The sequence below is a fragment of the Squalius cephalus genome, assembly GCF_949319135.1.
Source record: "Squalius cephalus genome assembly, chromosome: 24".
NCBI classification, from domain to species: Eukaryota; Metazoa; Chordata; class Actinopteri; order Cypriniformes; family Leuciscidae; genus Squalius; species Squalius cephalus.
Genome location: NC_137145.1, coordinates 4,656,954 through 4,671,150, shown reverse-complemented (window position 1 = coordinate 4,671,150; position 14,197 = coordinate 4,656,954). Strand labels below are relative to the sequence as shown.

The 14,197-nt window shown below is 37.4% G+C and overlaps 1 protein-coding gene across 4 annotated transcripts; it reads left to right on the top strand.

The window, feature by feature from the left end:
• Nucleotides 1-142: 142 nt before the first annotated feature.
• ccdc62 (coiled-coil domain containing 62) lies at nucleotides 143-14,162 on the top strand. Of its 4 annotated transcripts, none has more exons than XM_079861269.1 (14): nucleotides 147-626; nucleotides 721-761; nucleotides 2,169-2,306; nucleotides 2,473-2,668; nucleotides 4,334-4,500; nucleotides 4,611-4,712; nucleotides 4,800-4,971; nucleotides 5,136-5,252; nucleotides 5,643-5,731; nucleotides 8,237-8,337; nucleotides 8,668-9,180; nucleotides 10,516-10,627; nucleotides 12,133-12,351; nucleotides 13,534-14,162. In XM_079861269.1, the coding sequence occupies exons 1-14, from the start codon at nucleotides 566-568 to the stop codon at nucleotides 13,582-13,584; spliced, it is 2,079 nt and encodes a 692-aa protein (XP_079717395.1). In that variant the 5' UTR covers nucleotides 147-565; the 3' UTR covers nucleotides 13,585-14,162. The 4 variants fall into 4 exon arrangements, with proteins under 4 accessions (XP_079717398.1, XP_079717395.1, XP_079717396.1 ...); XM_079861270.1 differs by having other exon boundaries at nucleotides 164-626; nucleotides 4,334-4,505; nucleotides 4,616-4,712; XM_079861272.1 differs by lacking the exon at nucleotides 8,668-9,180 and having other exon boundaries at nucleotides 143-626; nucleotides 2,476-2,668.
• Nucleotides 14,163-14,197: the final 35 nt, after the last annotated feature.

Genomic DNA, 14,197 nt, shown 5'->3' with positions numbered 1-14,197 from the left:
GTACATACGTCGTGGTGGAGTATTTTAGGTTAATAGTGAATTAATAATTTTATTTTAAGAAATATATGTTTAGATAAGCCATTTTATGCAATTTCATCAAATTAAAACGCATAAAGCTATTTTTGAACGAATCTTTTAAAGCAGGCATCGCGGTGGACGCCTCGTTCAGCGCAGATCACATTCACAACATGCCGTTTGAGAATTCCGACAATAATTCCCGCTTCTTGTCATTTACATTTCACAATGATTCTGAATTATTAATTTTTATAACTGCACATTTTGTTAATTTTTATAAATTATTCTTAGTTTGTAAATAGGAATTAGGGTGTTTAAATTTCATTTATTTGTTTATTTTTTAATCCCGAGTGCCTTGTTTACACTTAAATAATGGATATTTAAAAACTATTAGACTGAGTTCTGTGATAATCAGACAATGATGCATCAGTTGTGCATCTGGTTGATGTTGACGCTGATGTTTTGTTCATTCGAAGGGAAGTCAGATGTAATTTGAGGACTTGTCTGTTAGTCCAGATATTTGTCAGTGTTATTATTTGTCCAATGTCAGATGGAGGGGTTTAAAGACAGCAGAAACTCTAAAACTCCTGGAAGTTTTTCAATATCAAAAGGTGATAAACGTCTAGAACAATAATGAAATTCAACATGGTGATTATTATGTAATATAATAATAATATTACATTAAGTAACTTGATGATTTCACAGGATATCCCTTGGAGCCATGGCACAGTACTCCTGTAAAAAAGGTTGGTTGTTTTTTTTAAAATTGTTTTATGTTATAATATCACTCATTAGTGGATGAGATGTGGGAAAAGCGAAGGACCACCTGAACATGATCTCATATGAACTCCTTCAATTCTATTTAAAAAGCATCCCATGATGTTTGTTGAGAAGGTATACAGAACTGTAAAAGACACAATGGGTGTCGACTTTGAATAAGCTAAAATAATTTTACTGTATTAATTTTTTGGGGATATTTTTAGACACTATGTGACTTCCTTCCATGTGTGTTCTTAAATTGTTTTGATGAATTTATGATTATTCTAATATGTGGTAATTAAAGATCATAAAAAATAAGTAGTGGCCTAAATTCTGACTGATAATCTAATCCTCTAAAAAAAAACTTTTAGGTAACACTTTAGTATGAGGAACACATATTCACTATTAACTACGACTTTTGCCTCAATAAGCTCCTAATTTACTTCTTATTAATAGTTAGTTAGGTAGTTGTATCATTTAAAGGGATAGTTCGGCCAAAAATGATATTTAACCCATGATTTACTCACCCTCAAGCCGTTCGAGATGCATATGTCAATCTTTTTTCAGACGAACACATTTTCAGTTATTTTAGAAAATGTCTTAGATCTTTCAGTGGTTATAATGTCAAGTTATGGGGTCCACCTCCTTCAAGTCCCAAAATGTGCATGCAATCTTCACAAAAGTAATCCATCCGGCTCCAGGGGGATAAACGAAGGCCTTCTGAGGGTAAAAATATACATATTTAAAACTTTATAAACGTCCTACGTCATACACCGGCATCCATCTCCCGTGAACGAGCATCGACCGTTGCCGGAAGCAAGATATTTTCATTTATAAAGTTTTAAATATGTATATTTTTACGACAAAACCGCACGGATTACCCTCAGAAGGCCTTCGTTTATCCCCCTGGAGCCGGATGGATTACTTTTGTGAAGGATGCATGCACATTTTGGGACTTGAAGGAGGTGGACCCCATAGCTTCACATTATAACCACTGAAAGATCTAAGACATTTTCTAAAATAACTGAAAATGTGTTCGTCTGAAAAATGATTGACATATGCATCTCGAACGGCTTGAGGGTGAGTAAATCATGGGTTAAATATCATTTTTGGCCGAACTATCCCTTTAAGTATTGTGTAGGATTAAGGGATGTAGAATAATGGTAATGCAGAATAGAACATTAATATGTGAATGATATGACAAAAAAAGTAATGTTTATTGCATGTTTATCTTGCATTTAAACAGAATGAATGCTTTTTTTGCATTGTTTGTATATTGCAATGTGTAAATGTTCCTTTGTATTTATCGTAATGGTGATTTTGTGTTCAGCATTTACATATTAAATTCAAATGAAAGAGATTTGATGCTCATTTTATGATACTCAATTCTTCAGAATCTTTTTGCTGCTTATGAGACCCCAGATGTTTCCTCCACCAAGCTCCAAGATGAAAACAGAACGAGACCAGCAGGACTGAGTTTGCAAGATCTCTCAAAACCATCGTCCTCTTTTTCATTAACGCAGAACTTCCAGGTACATACATTTTGTTTGAAACGGCTTAAAGTGATTTCCCACATTTGCTGCTTATTGCTTGATAATTCCCAGTTTTCCAGAAGGCTATTTCATTTTAAAACTGATTGGCATATTAACTTTTGGATGGGTTTGTGGCTCAAGTATTGTCCTGTTTTTGTTATGTTAGCAGACACCAGATAATGGGTTGGAGGTCTCCACCATACAGAGGCAGCGGCTGGAGATGCAGCTTCTCATAGCAGAATTAAAGGACCGTGACCAGGAGCTCAACTCTATGGCATGTGCCCATCACAAGCAGCTGTTGTCCTGGGAGCAGGACCGTCAGAGAGTGCTGATCCTGGAACAGAGATGTTCCCGAATGGAGGGTGAGAGTGAATCCAGTGTGAAGTTCAATTATAATTTTGCACCAAACACACTCATTTAGTTTCATGACCATTTACACTTTTTTTTTTTCTGTCCCGTAGAATCAAACAGGTTGTTTTTGATACTGTACCTTTAAGACCTCTGTATTAAACACTTAGGCCTGGTTTCACAGACAGGGCTTACATTAAGTCAGGATTAGACCTTAGTTCAATTAGGACATTTAAGTAGCTTTTATAAACGTGGATTTGAAAATAACATTACTGGTGTGAATCTTTAGACAAAACAATGGCACTGACATATTTTAATATATATCAGTGCAAGTTGCTTTCAGCTAAAACAGCTCAAACATGCATTTTAGTCTGGGACTAGGCTTAAAGGAGAACTCCGGTCAATTTTAACATTGAGCTAATTTTTTTGTACATTTGGAGTGCTGTCAGTACAGAGAACAACGACAAAAATCGGTGTTGCCTACACCGTGTTATCCTCTTTTTAAAATTTGCACCCTGTTGACTTCAATGGGGCAAGTTTTAAAGCTGCTTTTAGCCTCTTAACATCCTTGATGTGTCATTACAAGTGCCCAGCCATGTGAGTGATTCCTTCAGAGTGAACACGGGTGAATCTGACTGCAGTAGATGTGAAAGATATGAATAAAAGTGATGTTAATTCAGCCAGCGCACATACCTGAGTTTATTTCCTGTTTTTGGGTGAAGTCCATAGTAATCGATTGTCGAGTTCACGCGCATAGGTTTTGTTACCTATGATCACGCGCGTGAACTCGACAATCGACTACTGTGGACTTCACCCGAAAACAGGAAATAAACTCAGGTATGTGCGCTGGCTGAATTAACATCACTTTTATTCATATCTTTCACATCTACTGCAGTCAGATTCACCCGTGTTCACTCTGAAGGAATCACTCACATGGCTGGGCACTTGTAATGACACATCAAGGATGTTAAGAGGCTAAAAGCAGGTTTAAATATTGCCCCATTGAAGTCAACAGGGTGCAAATATTAAAAAGAGGATAACACGGTGTAGGCAACACCGATTTTTGTCGTTGTTCTCTGTATTGACAGCACTCCAAATTTACAAAAAAATGAGCTCAATGTTAAAATTGACCGGAGTTCTCCTTTAAGCCTCGTATGTGAAACCTGGTGTTCAAGTGTAGTGCTACAGTCTCAAAACGTTGCTCTATTTGAGCATCCAGACCAGTTTCAATAAATAAATAAGTATGTTCAACTCTTTTGATTCAAAGTAGCAAGAAATTCAGTTTTCCTTGAATCTAAGCGTCTCTTCTGCTCACCAAGGCTGCATTTTGATCAAAAATACAGTGAAAAAAGTAATATTGTGAAATTATTACAATTTACCAGAGCTGATTTGTATTTGAATATATTGTAAAATGTAATTTATTCCTGTGATCAAAGCTGAGTTTCCGCATCATTACTCCAGTCTTCAGTGTCACATGATCCTTCAGAAATCATTCTAATATGCTGATTATTTTTAATGTTGAAAACAGTTGTGCTGCTTCATATTGTTGTGCATTTTTTTGTAACATAAATGTTATTACTGTCATTTTTGATTAATTTTGTCCATCCTTGTTGAATAAAAGTAGTCTTTTAAAAAAAAAAAAACGGTATGGTGTAACTTCTCTGCTCATGGTTGCCTAGATGAGCTGGAGAAGCGTAATGAGGTGATCAGAACTCTCAGTAGGCGGACGAAGGTGGCGGAAGCGAGAGAGAAAGACTCGCACAGAGATCTCAACACCACCCAACAGCAACTTCATGAGCTGAGCCAGAGACAGATGAACACCAGCAGACATGAGCAGGACTTGGAGGTGAAGTACATTTTTCTTTTTTTACTCAGAGCCTTTGGTCTAGCATGTCCCATAACCTGATCCCATCATTTCTTGTCTTCTATCTTGCATCAATTAAATGACACTCATAGGAGAGGAACCAGAGTCTGAACTCCACAGTCATGAGACTCTCATCACAGGTGGGGCAGCTGCAGGTGCGCGAGGAAGAGCTCAGCTCCATGCTCAAACTGAAGGTAGCAGCGACTCAAAACACTCACACATCCTTTATCTTATGTCCTATGAATCAGACACATTCATGTAAGTGCATGCTTTTTTATCAGGATAAAGATGTGATTGAGGCCACAAATCACATTTTAGAGCTGTCTGGTCGTCTTTGTGACCTAGAGAAATCAATTGAAGAGCTGCGAACACGTGAGAGCAAAACGCTGCGGGAAATGGAGGAACACAAACACCGATTCAGAGAGGACAGACATGAAAACACACAACTAAAAGGTAGATAGGGTTATTTAACAATCCCAGAGTCATGATTGGTGTTCGCCGGGAATCCTGCCATGTCTTTATCTGTCTCTTGCTTACTGTAAATCTACTGTAAGAAAAATAAAGAATAAAAATACGCTGTCGGTATGTTTAATTTTTTTTTTGTTTTTTTTTTGCAGCTGAGCTTCAGGAAAAAAACATTGAGAACAACAGCCAGAGAGAAGAACTCATCCGCTTAAAGCAGGAAAACCAGCTTCTGAAGAAAGAGATCACTGCTGTTGAATTTCAGAGGATGAGTATGTCATTACTGTACGTTTTAGTGTAAGATAGGCTCTGTTTTAAACCCTAGTGACCTGCCTACCTAGACAGCATCGTAGGCATGTTCTGGATGCTTTTCAGACTGTTGCGGAAATGTGAATGTTTTGAAAAATATGTTAAAAAAAGATATTAAATTGTCAGTAAATGTTTTAAATTAAAGTTCACAAACACTTCGTTACACGATGTTATTAATGCCTAAAAAGGAAATTTATTGATGTAAATCTTTAAAAAAAATGTTCCGGAACAGCCATAATAAAACAATGATAACAAACAGCAATAATGCCTAAACTAACACTAACTGGTGCAGAAAACATATCGTATAGTCTTTATGATTAATGTTATAAATGGTATTTGTGTCTGTTGTCCAGATGAAGATAAAAGCTGGAGGGATGAATTACTTGAACTATCCCGATCAAAACAAGCCCGAGCTGAATCTGAGCTGGTCTGTCTGCGGCAGGTGATGTTTTTTTTCTTTCAAAACTCCCTCTTTTTTCATCGTCCAATGTCAGTCGGCATTCATTTTTAGAAATATCTGTCCTTCCCATTTGTTCTTCTGGAGCAGTTTTTCCAGTTTGTCGGCATGCATCTAAGACTTCCTGCATTCCTTTTCCATGACATTTAACTTGGTCGTGATCTTTCTTAAACGGCACCGCACCAGTAATCTTTCATCAGTTTTAAACCAACTGTAATGTTTTTCTGTGTTTTTTAGGATAGTTTCGGTCTTTGGCTCTGCCATTAACTAGTCTACAAAGATACACCTGTGACCTCCTTACATAAATAATAAAATAGATATTTTATGGACTAGCTGTTTTATTAAAGCTCTGTGTCGTGCCCATGGTTCGAATTACGTGGGAGCCAGTGGGAGCTGAGCTCCCATAGAGAGAGGATGAGCTCCCATGAAAGCAGTAAAATCATACACCTGTGGGGGTCTCTAAAAATCATCAGCACCATTATTTTAAATTACAAATAAAGCACTTTTTCCTTCAGACTACTGTAGCGTGACTTAAAAGATAGGACAAGATGCCAAACACATCTCGGATCGTCATCACACTACATCCTTATGCTTCGCTTTCTGCCAGGACTTTTACTGACTTTTCTCAACTCACAGAAGTGACGACAACGTCCGATCTAGCAGTAGCATAACCCGCATAATTTGCGGGTGGGACATGTCCCCACCATTTTTTGCTAAGGTTAATATTGTCCCCACCACTTTTGAAACATCTCGCGGCACTAATATACCAATACAAATAAATAAAACATCAGTTAACTAGCAGATCATTCATTTAGTTCGTTTGTTAAATAAGAGGCGATCTAGCGCTGAAATGTGTTTTTTTTTAATCAAGTGATCATAGTGCTCGTTGCCGCTGCGATCAGTGGCGCGGATACTGTGTTTGTTTGTGGCTCGCGCACAGTCTTCACTCGGACCCGCGCTTCAATCCATTGTGGAGACTCTCTATTCGTTCCGGTGAAATTACAAAACAAAATGCACACAAACGTGTCCTTGCCTGATATACAACCACTGATAAACATAATCGGTTTTGATGAGAAAAAAAAAACCCTATACGAGTGCGGACAAGAACCCAGAACCTCTGACACGCTTGGCAAAAGTTCTGCCACTGGACCACGTAAATACATTGTCGGATCTAATGAAAATTCTCACCGCTAACAACATTAGATCCCATTACATGACAAATTAAAACAAATGTACTATTTAAATTGAACTGTGTTAGCAACGCTTTTATTATTAAAACATTTTTATTTATTTACATTAGTAAGCTACACCGCGCCTGCTCATAGGTTACTTTTTTTCTTTTTTTGAGAGACCCCCACAAAGATGAAATCATAATTCGAACCCTGGTCGTGCCTAACAACGTCCGTTAGCTGTTCTAAATTCACTGTAAACCACTAGCCTGGGAAAACCCAGACAACTTCCGGCAAATTCAGATTTGCTCGAGAAGTAGTCTGGCAAAGAGCTCAATCAAGCCCATTTCCATGGCCTAGAAATCGAGGCACCAATCAGAAACGTTGAGGCGGGCTTTACACAATGACGATCGCTCTGATTGGTTTTAGGTCTATCCAATTGCACTCAGAGGCATTTGAGCGAAGTCCGTTCAACTTTTAAATGCATTATTATATTCAAATTGCAAACACATGAGGACAGTCTCCATGAAAGACCCACTGGCAGATGAACGTGCTACTACATTTCTCTCCGAAACGGTAGGAAATTAAATTAGATTTAATAGAGGATTTTAACTGTGACACGATGATTGACAGGGCAGTTTAAGTGACAGGATGCACGCGACAGATCCATCCGATAAAGATGACGAAGTAGTATGTCCCAAAGCTTGCCTACTTTTTTGCTACACATTCAAAAGTAAATACCTTTTCTTCATAAAAAGAGTACATACTTTTATGGCCTAGTGTAACTTAGGCGAATTGGGACGCAGCATATGGCTTTACACGATGCCGATCGCTCTGATTGGTTTTAGGTCTATCCAACTGTGCCCAGAGGCATTTGAGCGACGTCCGTTGGTGACGCCCCTTTGGAAATGAGTTATTAATGAAGCTTTGCCAGACCATAACTCAGTTACTACTGAGAATGGTCTGGTTTTAACCAGGCTAGTAAACCACGGCTTCACAGGGCTTATTGCTTTATTATTTTCTATGAGTTATTTTAAGTATATAAATTATTTATTTTAAGTATGGCGTGACCAAACCAATCAACATATCTGATGTTTAAAATATATTTGTGTCCTAATCAGCCAAGACCACATTTGGTCAGTTTTTTTTTTTTTTAAATCACATGGTCCAGTTAGGTAGCCCCGCCCTCCATGAAATCTCATTGGTCTATAATCCATCTCCACATTACTGGATCTACAGAATCAGATAGTTCTGATTGGTTATGATTTGCTTCACACCAAGTTTAGACATAATGAATGACTGATGCATGTATTTGTGACAGGTGTGTGAAAACCAACAGAACGACCTCCAGCTGCTGAAGCTGAACTTGGAGAGCGCCAGAGAGACACTCCGACATTATGAGGGTCAAAGGTCACGTGAGAGGTGGGCATCTACAATGTGCAGTGTATTATAAACTTAAATTGCTTATTTCAGCCACTTGCTTTACTTCTGTCCAGACCGGTGTTATTTTAGTATTTGTATATACTATTATATTTGTTATTAATATTATACATTAGTGCTTCAACGTCAACTTAATTCAGTTGGTTGCCATGGCTAATTTTCGTTTTAAGTTATTCATCTAATATTTATATGTTTTATTTCAGCTTTAGTTCAGTTTACAAAAAATGTCTTTAATAGCTTTAGTTTCATTTTAGTGAAGGATAATAACCCTGGTGCAGACGTCTTGAGTTATGAGTGTTATTGTGTTCGTAGGGCTGATTCTGGTTTAGGAGACAGTCATGTGCTAGAATACAGCGATCATCAAGGGACAGAACTAGAAACAGGGCTAATGTCCACACTGTGCCACAGCACAAGCAAAAACGCCCCATCGGTTTTAACGCAGCATCCTTGTGTCGAAATGGAAACGCAGACTGACTTTGCCGCAGCTTTGAGCGCCACGATCACGTCAGCCATAGAGGAAAGTTGCTCAGGCACCAACAGCATTAAGAACACCTGTACAACTCGCCGGTGTGATGTCAGTGAACAAGAGTCAGCCAAGATGGAAATGAAGGAAAGAGCGAAGACCTGTGTTGAGTTGTTAATCCAGTCCGCTTCTCCAGCTCTCTGCGGTGAAAGCGCTAACAGCCCATCAGAAGCTCCACAGAGTCAGGCAGTGTATTCTGATGCTAGAGCTGACGTGGATGTAATGGCTGTCATTGACTATGATGCAGAGACAGGAACTCCTGTCTGTGTTGTCGATGTGGATATCAATCCAAGATTCTCTTGGTAGGATTAACTAGCTTTGTCTTGTGGGTTAGATTGTAGTCATATGTAGGCCTGCATTGAAAGCTCTGCAGATTTCCACAGAATCCGAATGCAAAGTTGCTTGAGTTTTGGGTAAAAGATTCATACAATTGGCAGATGCTTTTATTCAAAGAGAATTCAATTGCATATGAGTTTTGCATTTCATCAGGTCATGCATTCCCTAGGAATCAAACCCATGACCTTGGCTATGCAGGAATGTTAAAAGCACAAACTAAATGCCAATATAATTTTTCTTTTTTGGTCATTTATTAAAGGAGAAACATGTATTTTATATGCCTCCAGCAGCACAAAACAGAATATAGTGCAACAGTTGGTTTCCCGAAGTAAAAATCTCATTATTTTTCTCCATAGAGGAAATGATTTTTAAAGATACAAAAAACAACAACTTTGAGCTACGAAGATGTTAATCGATGCATTATTTTGACTTGTTTATAAAATGCATTATTATGACTTATTTTGACTTGTTTATAAAATAATCACATTTCACAGTGGTATTCCTGGTGAGAAACAAACATTACCCATGATTCTGCAAAGAAATCTCCACCAATCAGAGAATCGAAACGAATAAATCAAGCCAAAAGAGTGCTTTAGCACCCTTCCTCTCACATGAAGCACTGAGAATGACGTAATAAAGTTGTAGATATTTATGTGCAAATTTTGCAATTAACAAAAAAATGGTTCTATATACATTAATTAACATCTTTAAATTAATAGTTTTATATTTAACCATTGTGATTATTTCAGTCATATAATTCGCAATGCTTTGATTTGATTGTAAAGCCATTAAGTTCAAAGTAAGTCTTATCCCTTTGTTTTTTTGTCCGATTTTCAAATAAGCCTTTGCTTCAAATCTAGGTTGTGATGGCCCTCGTAGCTGGTTGGACTTTTTTTTTTTTATCTCTATGGGAGAAATACTTCCAGAACCAAGGCCACTGAAAAAAAGTGAAAAGGCACTGTTGCACTCTATTGCTAAAATAAGAATTTTGGATAATTTGATAATGTTTCCAGCCATCAATGGTGAACTTTCAGCTCTGTTTTTACCACGTTTAATCATATTAAAATTCACTGCACTAAAGTTTGCAGATTTCTTTGCAGATTTAATCTGGGCATGTTTTGAAATCAATGCTAATAGGTGTGTTCGACTTGAAGCGGCGCTGTGCAGACCTATCAGTCAATGACATCTAAGTACCGCGAGAGCGATTAGAGAGCAGGCGGCTCCATATGCCGCCGCTTCAAGTGGAACACACCTAATGTTGTTGGCCTGATAATAATTGTGCCTTTCTCTTGGTTAACTAGCACAGCAGATCTGAGCCTTCACCTGGATTGTCCCTCCCCCTCTCACCATAGTAGGCGGAGCTCTGTTAGTTTACCCGATCCTACAATAAGCATTGAACTCCATGGCAATGAGGTAGTCCACCACATCACAACAAACACTTTACATGTATTGTACTCGTACTTTAGGGATTTTTCTATATTTATATGGATTTATTAGCCTGACTTCGTCATACTCATATTCTAGTCAGAATGTGAGTCTGATACCGCTCCATAGAGATTTGATTAAGGGGCGTGTCTCAACCGAACCAGGAAAAAAAAAAACTCTGCACTCAATTGGATAGACCTACAACCAATCAGAGCAACGGAGTAAATGACGCATGTTCTTCATTCATATTTTCAACCAACAAAATGTCGCGGCTCTCTGTTCCTCTTTTAAAATGAATGCGCTGTGGATATCTTCTATAACAGACGCGATGGCGGAATCTACACATGATGTTTCATAAACAAAGTTCGGGAGGAGCACGTACAAATAATCAATCCAATATCAACTTGTCATCAAACAATACCATGTCTAACGTTACCGAGGAAGCATATTCACTCTGTCAACTTACCTAACACTCCTTGACAGTTTTTCAGCATCCCTCCACCACCCCGAATCCTCACTCTTGTCTTGTTCTCTCACAACCAGGAATACGAGTATGGGGGGAGTATGGCTACCGAGCCCACAGCCCTCTCCTCGGACAGCACGTCATATACGCATTTATTCTATCTGACTTATTTGTGTGAACTCGTGAAATCTTATATACGCATTTATTCTATCTGACTTATTTGTAAATGTGAACTCGTGAAATCTCAATTCTCCAGCTGCAGTCGTCTTTGTTGTAAACTAATTCAAATCAAGCGCTCTTTTGTAACGTGGGTGATTACGTAACCGCAGATCATCTGTCCATCATCGATTAAAGCCCGCCCTGGCAATTTGATTGGTCCGAACAATTTTTGTTCGGGCATAATAGCTCCTCAACGGAGCGATTCCAGACCGAACTTCCCGACCAAAAAATTTTGTGGGTGGGGTTCGGGCTGGCACCCAGGCTATGGATTTATGTATTTATGTGTAAATCAGGATAGAAAATTGCTGCATTTTCAAATACATTTAAATTGCATCTATTTGTTCTGTAAAATAATAATAATAATGATGATGATCATGATGATAATTATTATTATTATTATTATTATTATTATTATTATTATTAAATACTTATTTTTTTACAGTACTGCAATATTAGTATATTTATTAATTTATATTTTATAATTTAAATAATAATAAAATAATAGTATTTAGTATATTATTATTAATAAATACAAATTTTGTACAGTGCAATAGTTTATTGCAATAATAATATATTTATTTGATTTAATTTTATAATGTAAATAATTTTATAATGTAAATAATAAAAAATAACAATAGAATTTTGATTAATAATTATTATTAAATTCTAATTTTTACAGTAGAATTGTATTAATGCAATAGTAACACATTTGTTTATTAATTTCACATGTGTGTTTTAGGCATATTTAAATGAAAGGTATCCATGCGATCAATCTCTGTATTTATCGCATGCATGTTTGCATCTCACGCAGGATTGTTACAGCTCGTCCACAAGCCGTTTACAGCGGCTGCTGGCTGAATCTCAGGAAATGGTGGCAAGTTTGGAAAGCTCTGCCAGGAAATCTGACAGCCCAGTGAAATCTCAAAGCCCCACAAACCGCAATGCTGGTTCTCACCTCCAGAGTAACCATGGCTATGGCACCCACTCCCAATCCTCCACCCAGAGCCCAGAGGAAAGCCAACCATGCAGGGTATGTCCCTTTAAGAGGATGTAGGCTGTAAGTAGGGGTGTGTGATATACCAGAGACACGATTAACCGGTAAACATTTGTCAACCGGTGGAGATTTTGGACTATCGTCTCAATCGCGGTTACACTCGCACTCATGTTGCTCTGCTGCATGGTCACGAAAGTTTGCATGCTTTTTTAACTATTGCGGTATAAAAACAAATGATTTTAAACCACTGAAGTGCAGTAAGCAGCGGATGACAACTAATATCACTGTATTCGCACGCTCTCTGAAAGAGTTTCTGATCAAACTGAGTGCTTTTTTGCCAACTAATTGGATTTGAACGGTTAAATACACATACTTGTGTGTCAAAGCGACCATGTCTTTGCAAAATTGCAACATTGCAAATGTTTATGTCTTAAGTGAACATAAACAGTTGAGAAAGAAAACGCATGAGTATATTGGATCCGTACAGTCGGTCTTAAAGTCACAACACCCTCGTTATCAACAAAACAGAGAAAATCTCTCACTGCTCTTTACTGAATCACTTTTGTAACTTTAATAAGAATAAATGAGTGTTTTTTTAATACATTTGATTACTTTATACAGTGCTTGAAGTTTTTCAGGTTGAAAATGGTCATGAGAATTATGAAATTTCAGTGGTATCCAAAATAAATATATTGCTATCGTGGAATAAAATTTAGGGATGCACCAATATGAACATTTTGGCTGATACCAATAACCGATAATTCTTTATATCTGAAAGCTGATAACCGATATATTGGCCGATAAATCTAAATCCAAATTTTTATATGCATTTTTCTGATTACAAAAACAAAAGTCTCACCATTAAATCCATGTCTCAACCACACAATTATAATGATGTTCTTATTATAATTTTATATGCATCTGAAGTGTCTCATCTGAAGGAAGTAATCCATTATTTATCAGCTTTAATATATCAGCCAAATTTTTCTAATCGGGCCAATAACGACGACATTAAAAATTAGATTTTATCGACTGATACCGATATGGTGGCCGATATAGCGTGCATCCCTAATAAAATTTGATTTTGGTCATATCGCTCACCCCTAGCTGAATGATTACATATTACATCACATTTGCACAATCATTTAATGCATTGTAAAAATTATGCTTCAAGATTAAACTGCAACTAAATGGCATTTCCTCCTTAATTTCCTAAAGGAAAGTGACTCCCAGATCATCAGCGCACATTTGCTACAAGGAAGCAAGTAATCCATAGAGCCAGGAGAACCGGAGGATCCCTGTTCATCTTCTCTTCCTGCTTCTGAGAAATAAATCCATTTTTGGCAACCAAAGAGTTTTGCAAAGCTAACATGTAATTTTTACAGATGCTGTATTTCTACTTTTTTCATCAAAATCTATTTTTATGATATGTGTACTAAAATAAGCATTAGTGATTAATTATACACAAAGCACTACCTCTGCCTAGACAGATGTTAAGACGTGTTATTTATAGACTACTTTCTTCAAGTGTTAAACCTGTCTTGCAAGGTGACACAGTGGCGCTGGTGGTTTTTTGTCATTCCAGTTTCCCCTGTCATATAACCTGTTTGGTTTCTAAGATAATGAACTGGTATGTGGCTCTAGTCTAGATCGTTGTTTTTTACACCTGAAATCCAGTGTTGTTCTCACAGTGAGGAGAAGGAGCCATCAACCCTTTCAAAAGCCACTGAAACACAGTGTATTTGCATAATCTCAGGACATTTAAGAGAACAATAAAGGTCTTTATATGCTACCATTGACTTGGTTGACCCTGAAATACAATTTCAGATTGAGTAAAGGATTGAGTCAAAGAAACTCACCAGTTTGTGACTCGTTGACGTGA

Bases quoted from the DNA above. Each gene is read 5' to 3' on its own strand.
- ccdc62 (XM_079861269.1), top strand. From the start codon at position 566: ATGGAGGGGTTTAAAGACAGCAGAAACTCTAAAACTCCTGGAAGTTTT. The intron at 627-720 runs GTGATAAACGTC...ATGATTTCACAG, and splicing joins AAGTTTTTCAATATCAAAAG to GATATCCCTTGGAGCCATGG. The intron at 2,669-4,333 runs GTGAGAGTGAAT...ATGGTTGCCTAG, and splicing joins GAGATGTTCCCGAATGGAGG to ATGAGCTGGAGAAGCGTAAT.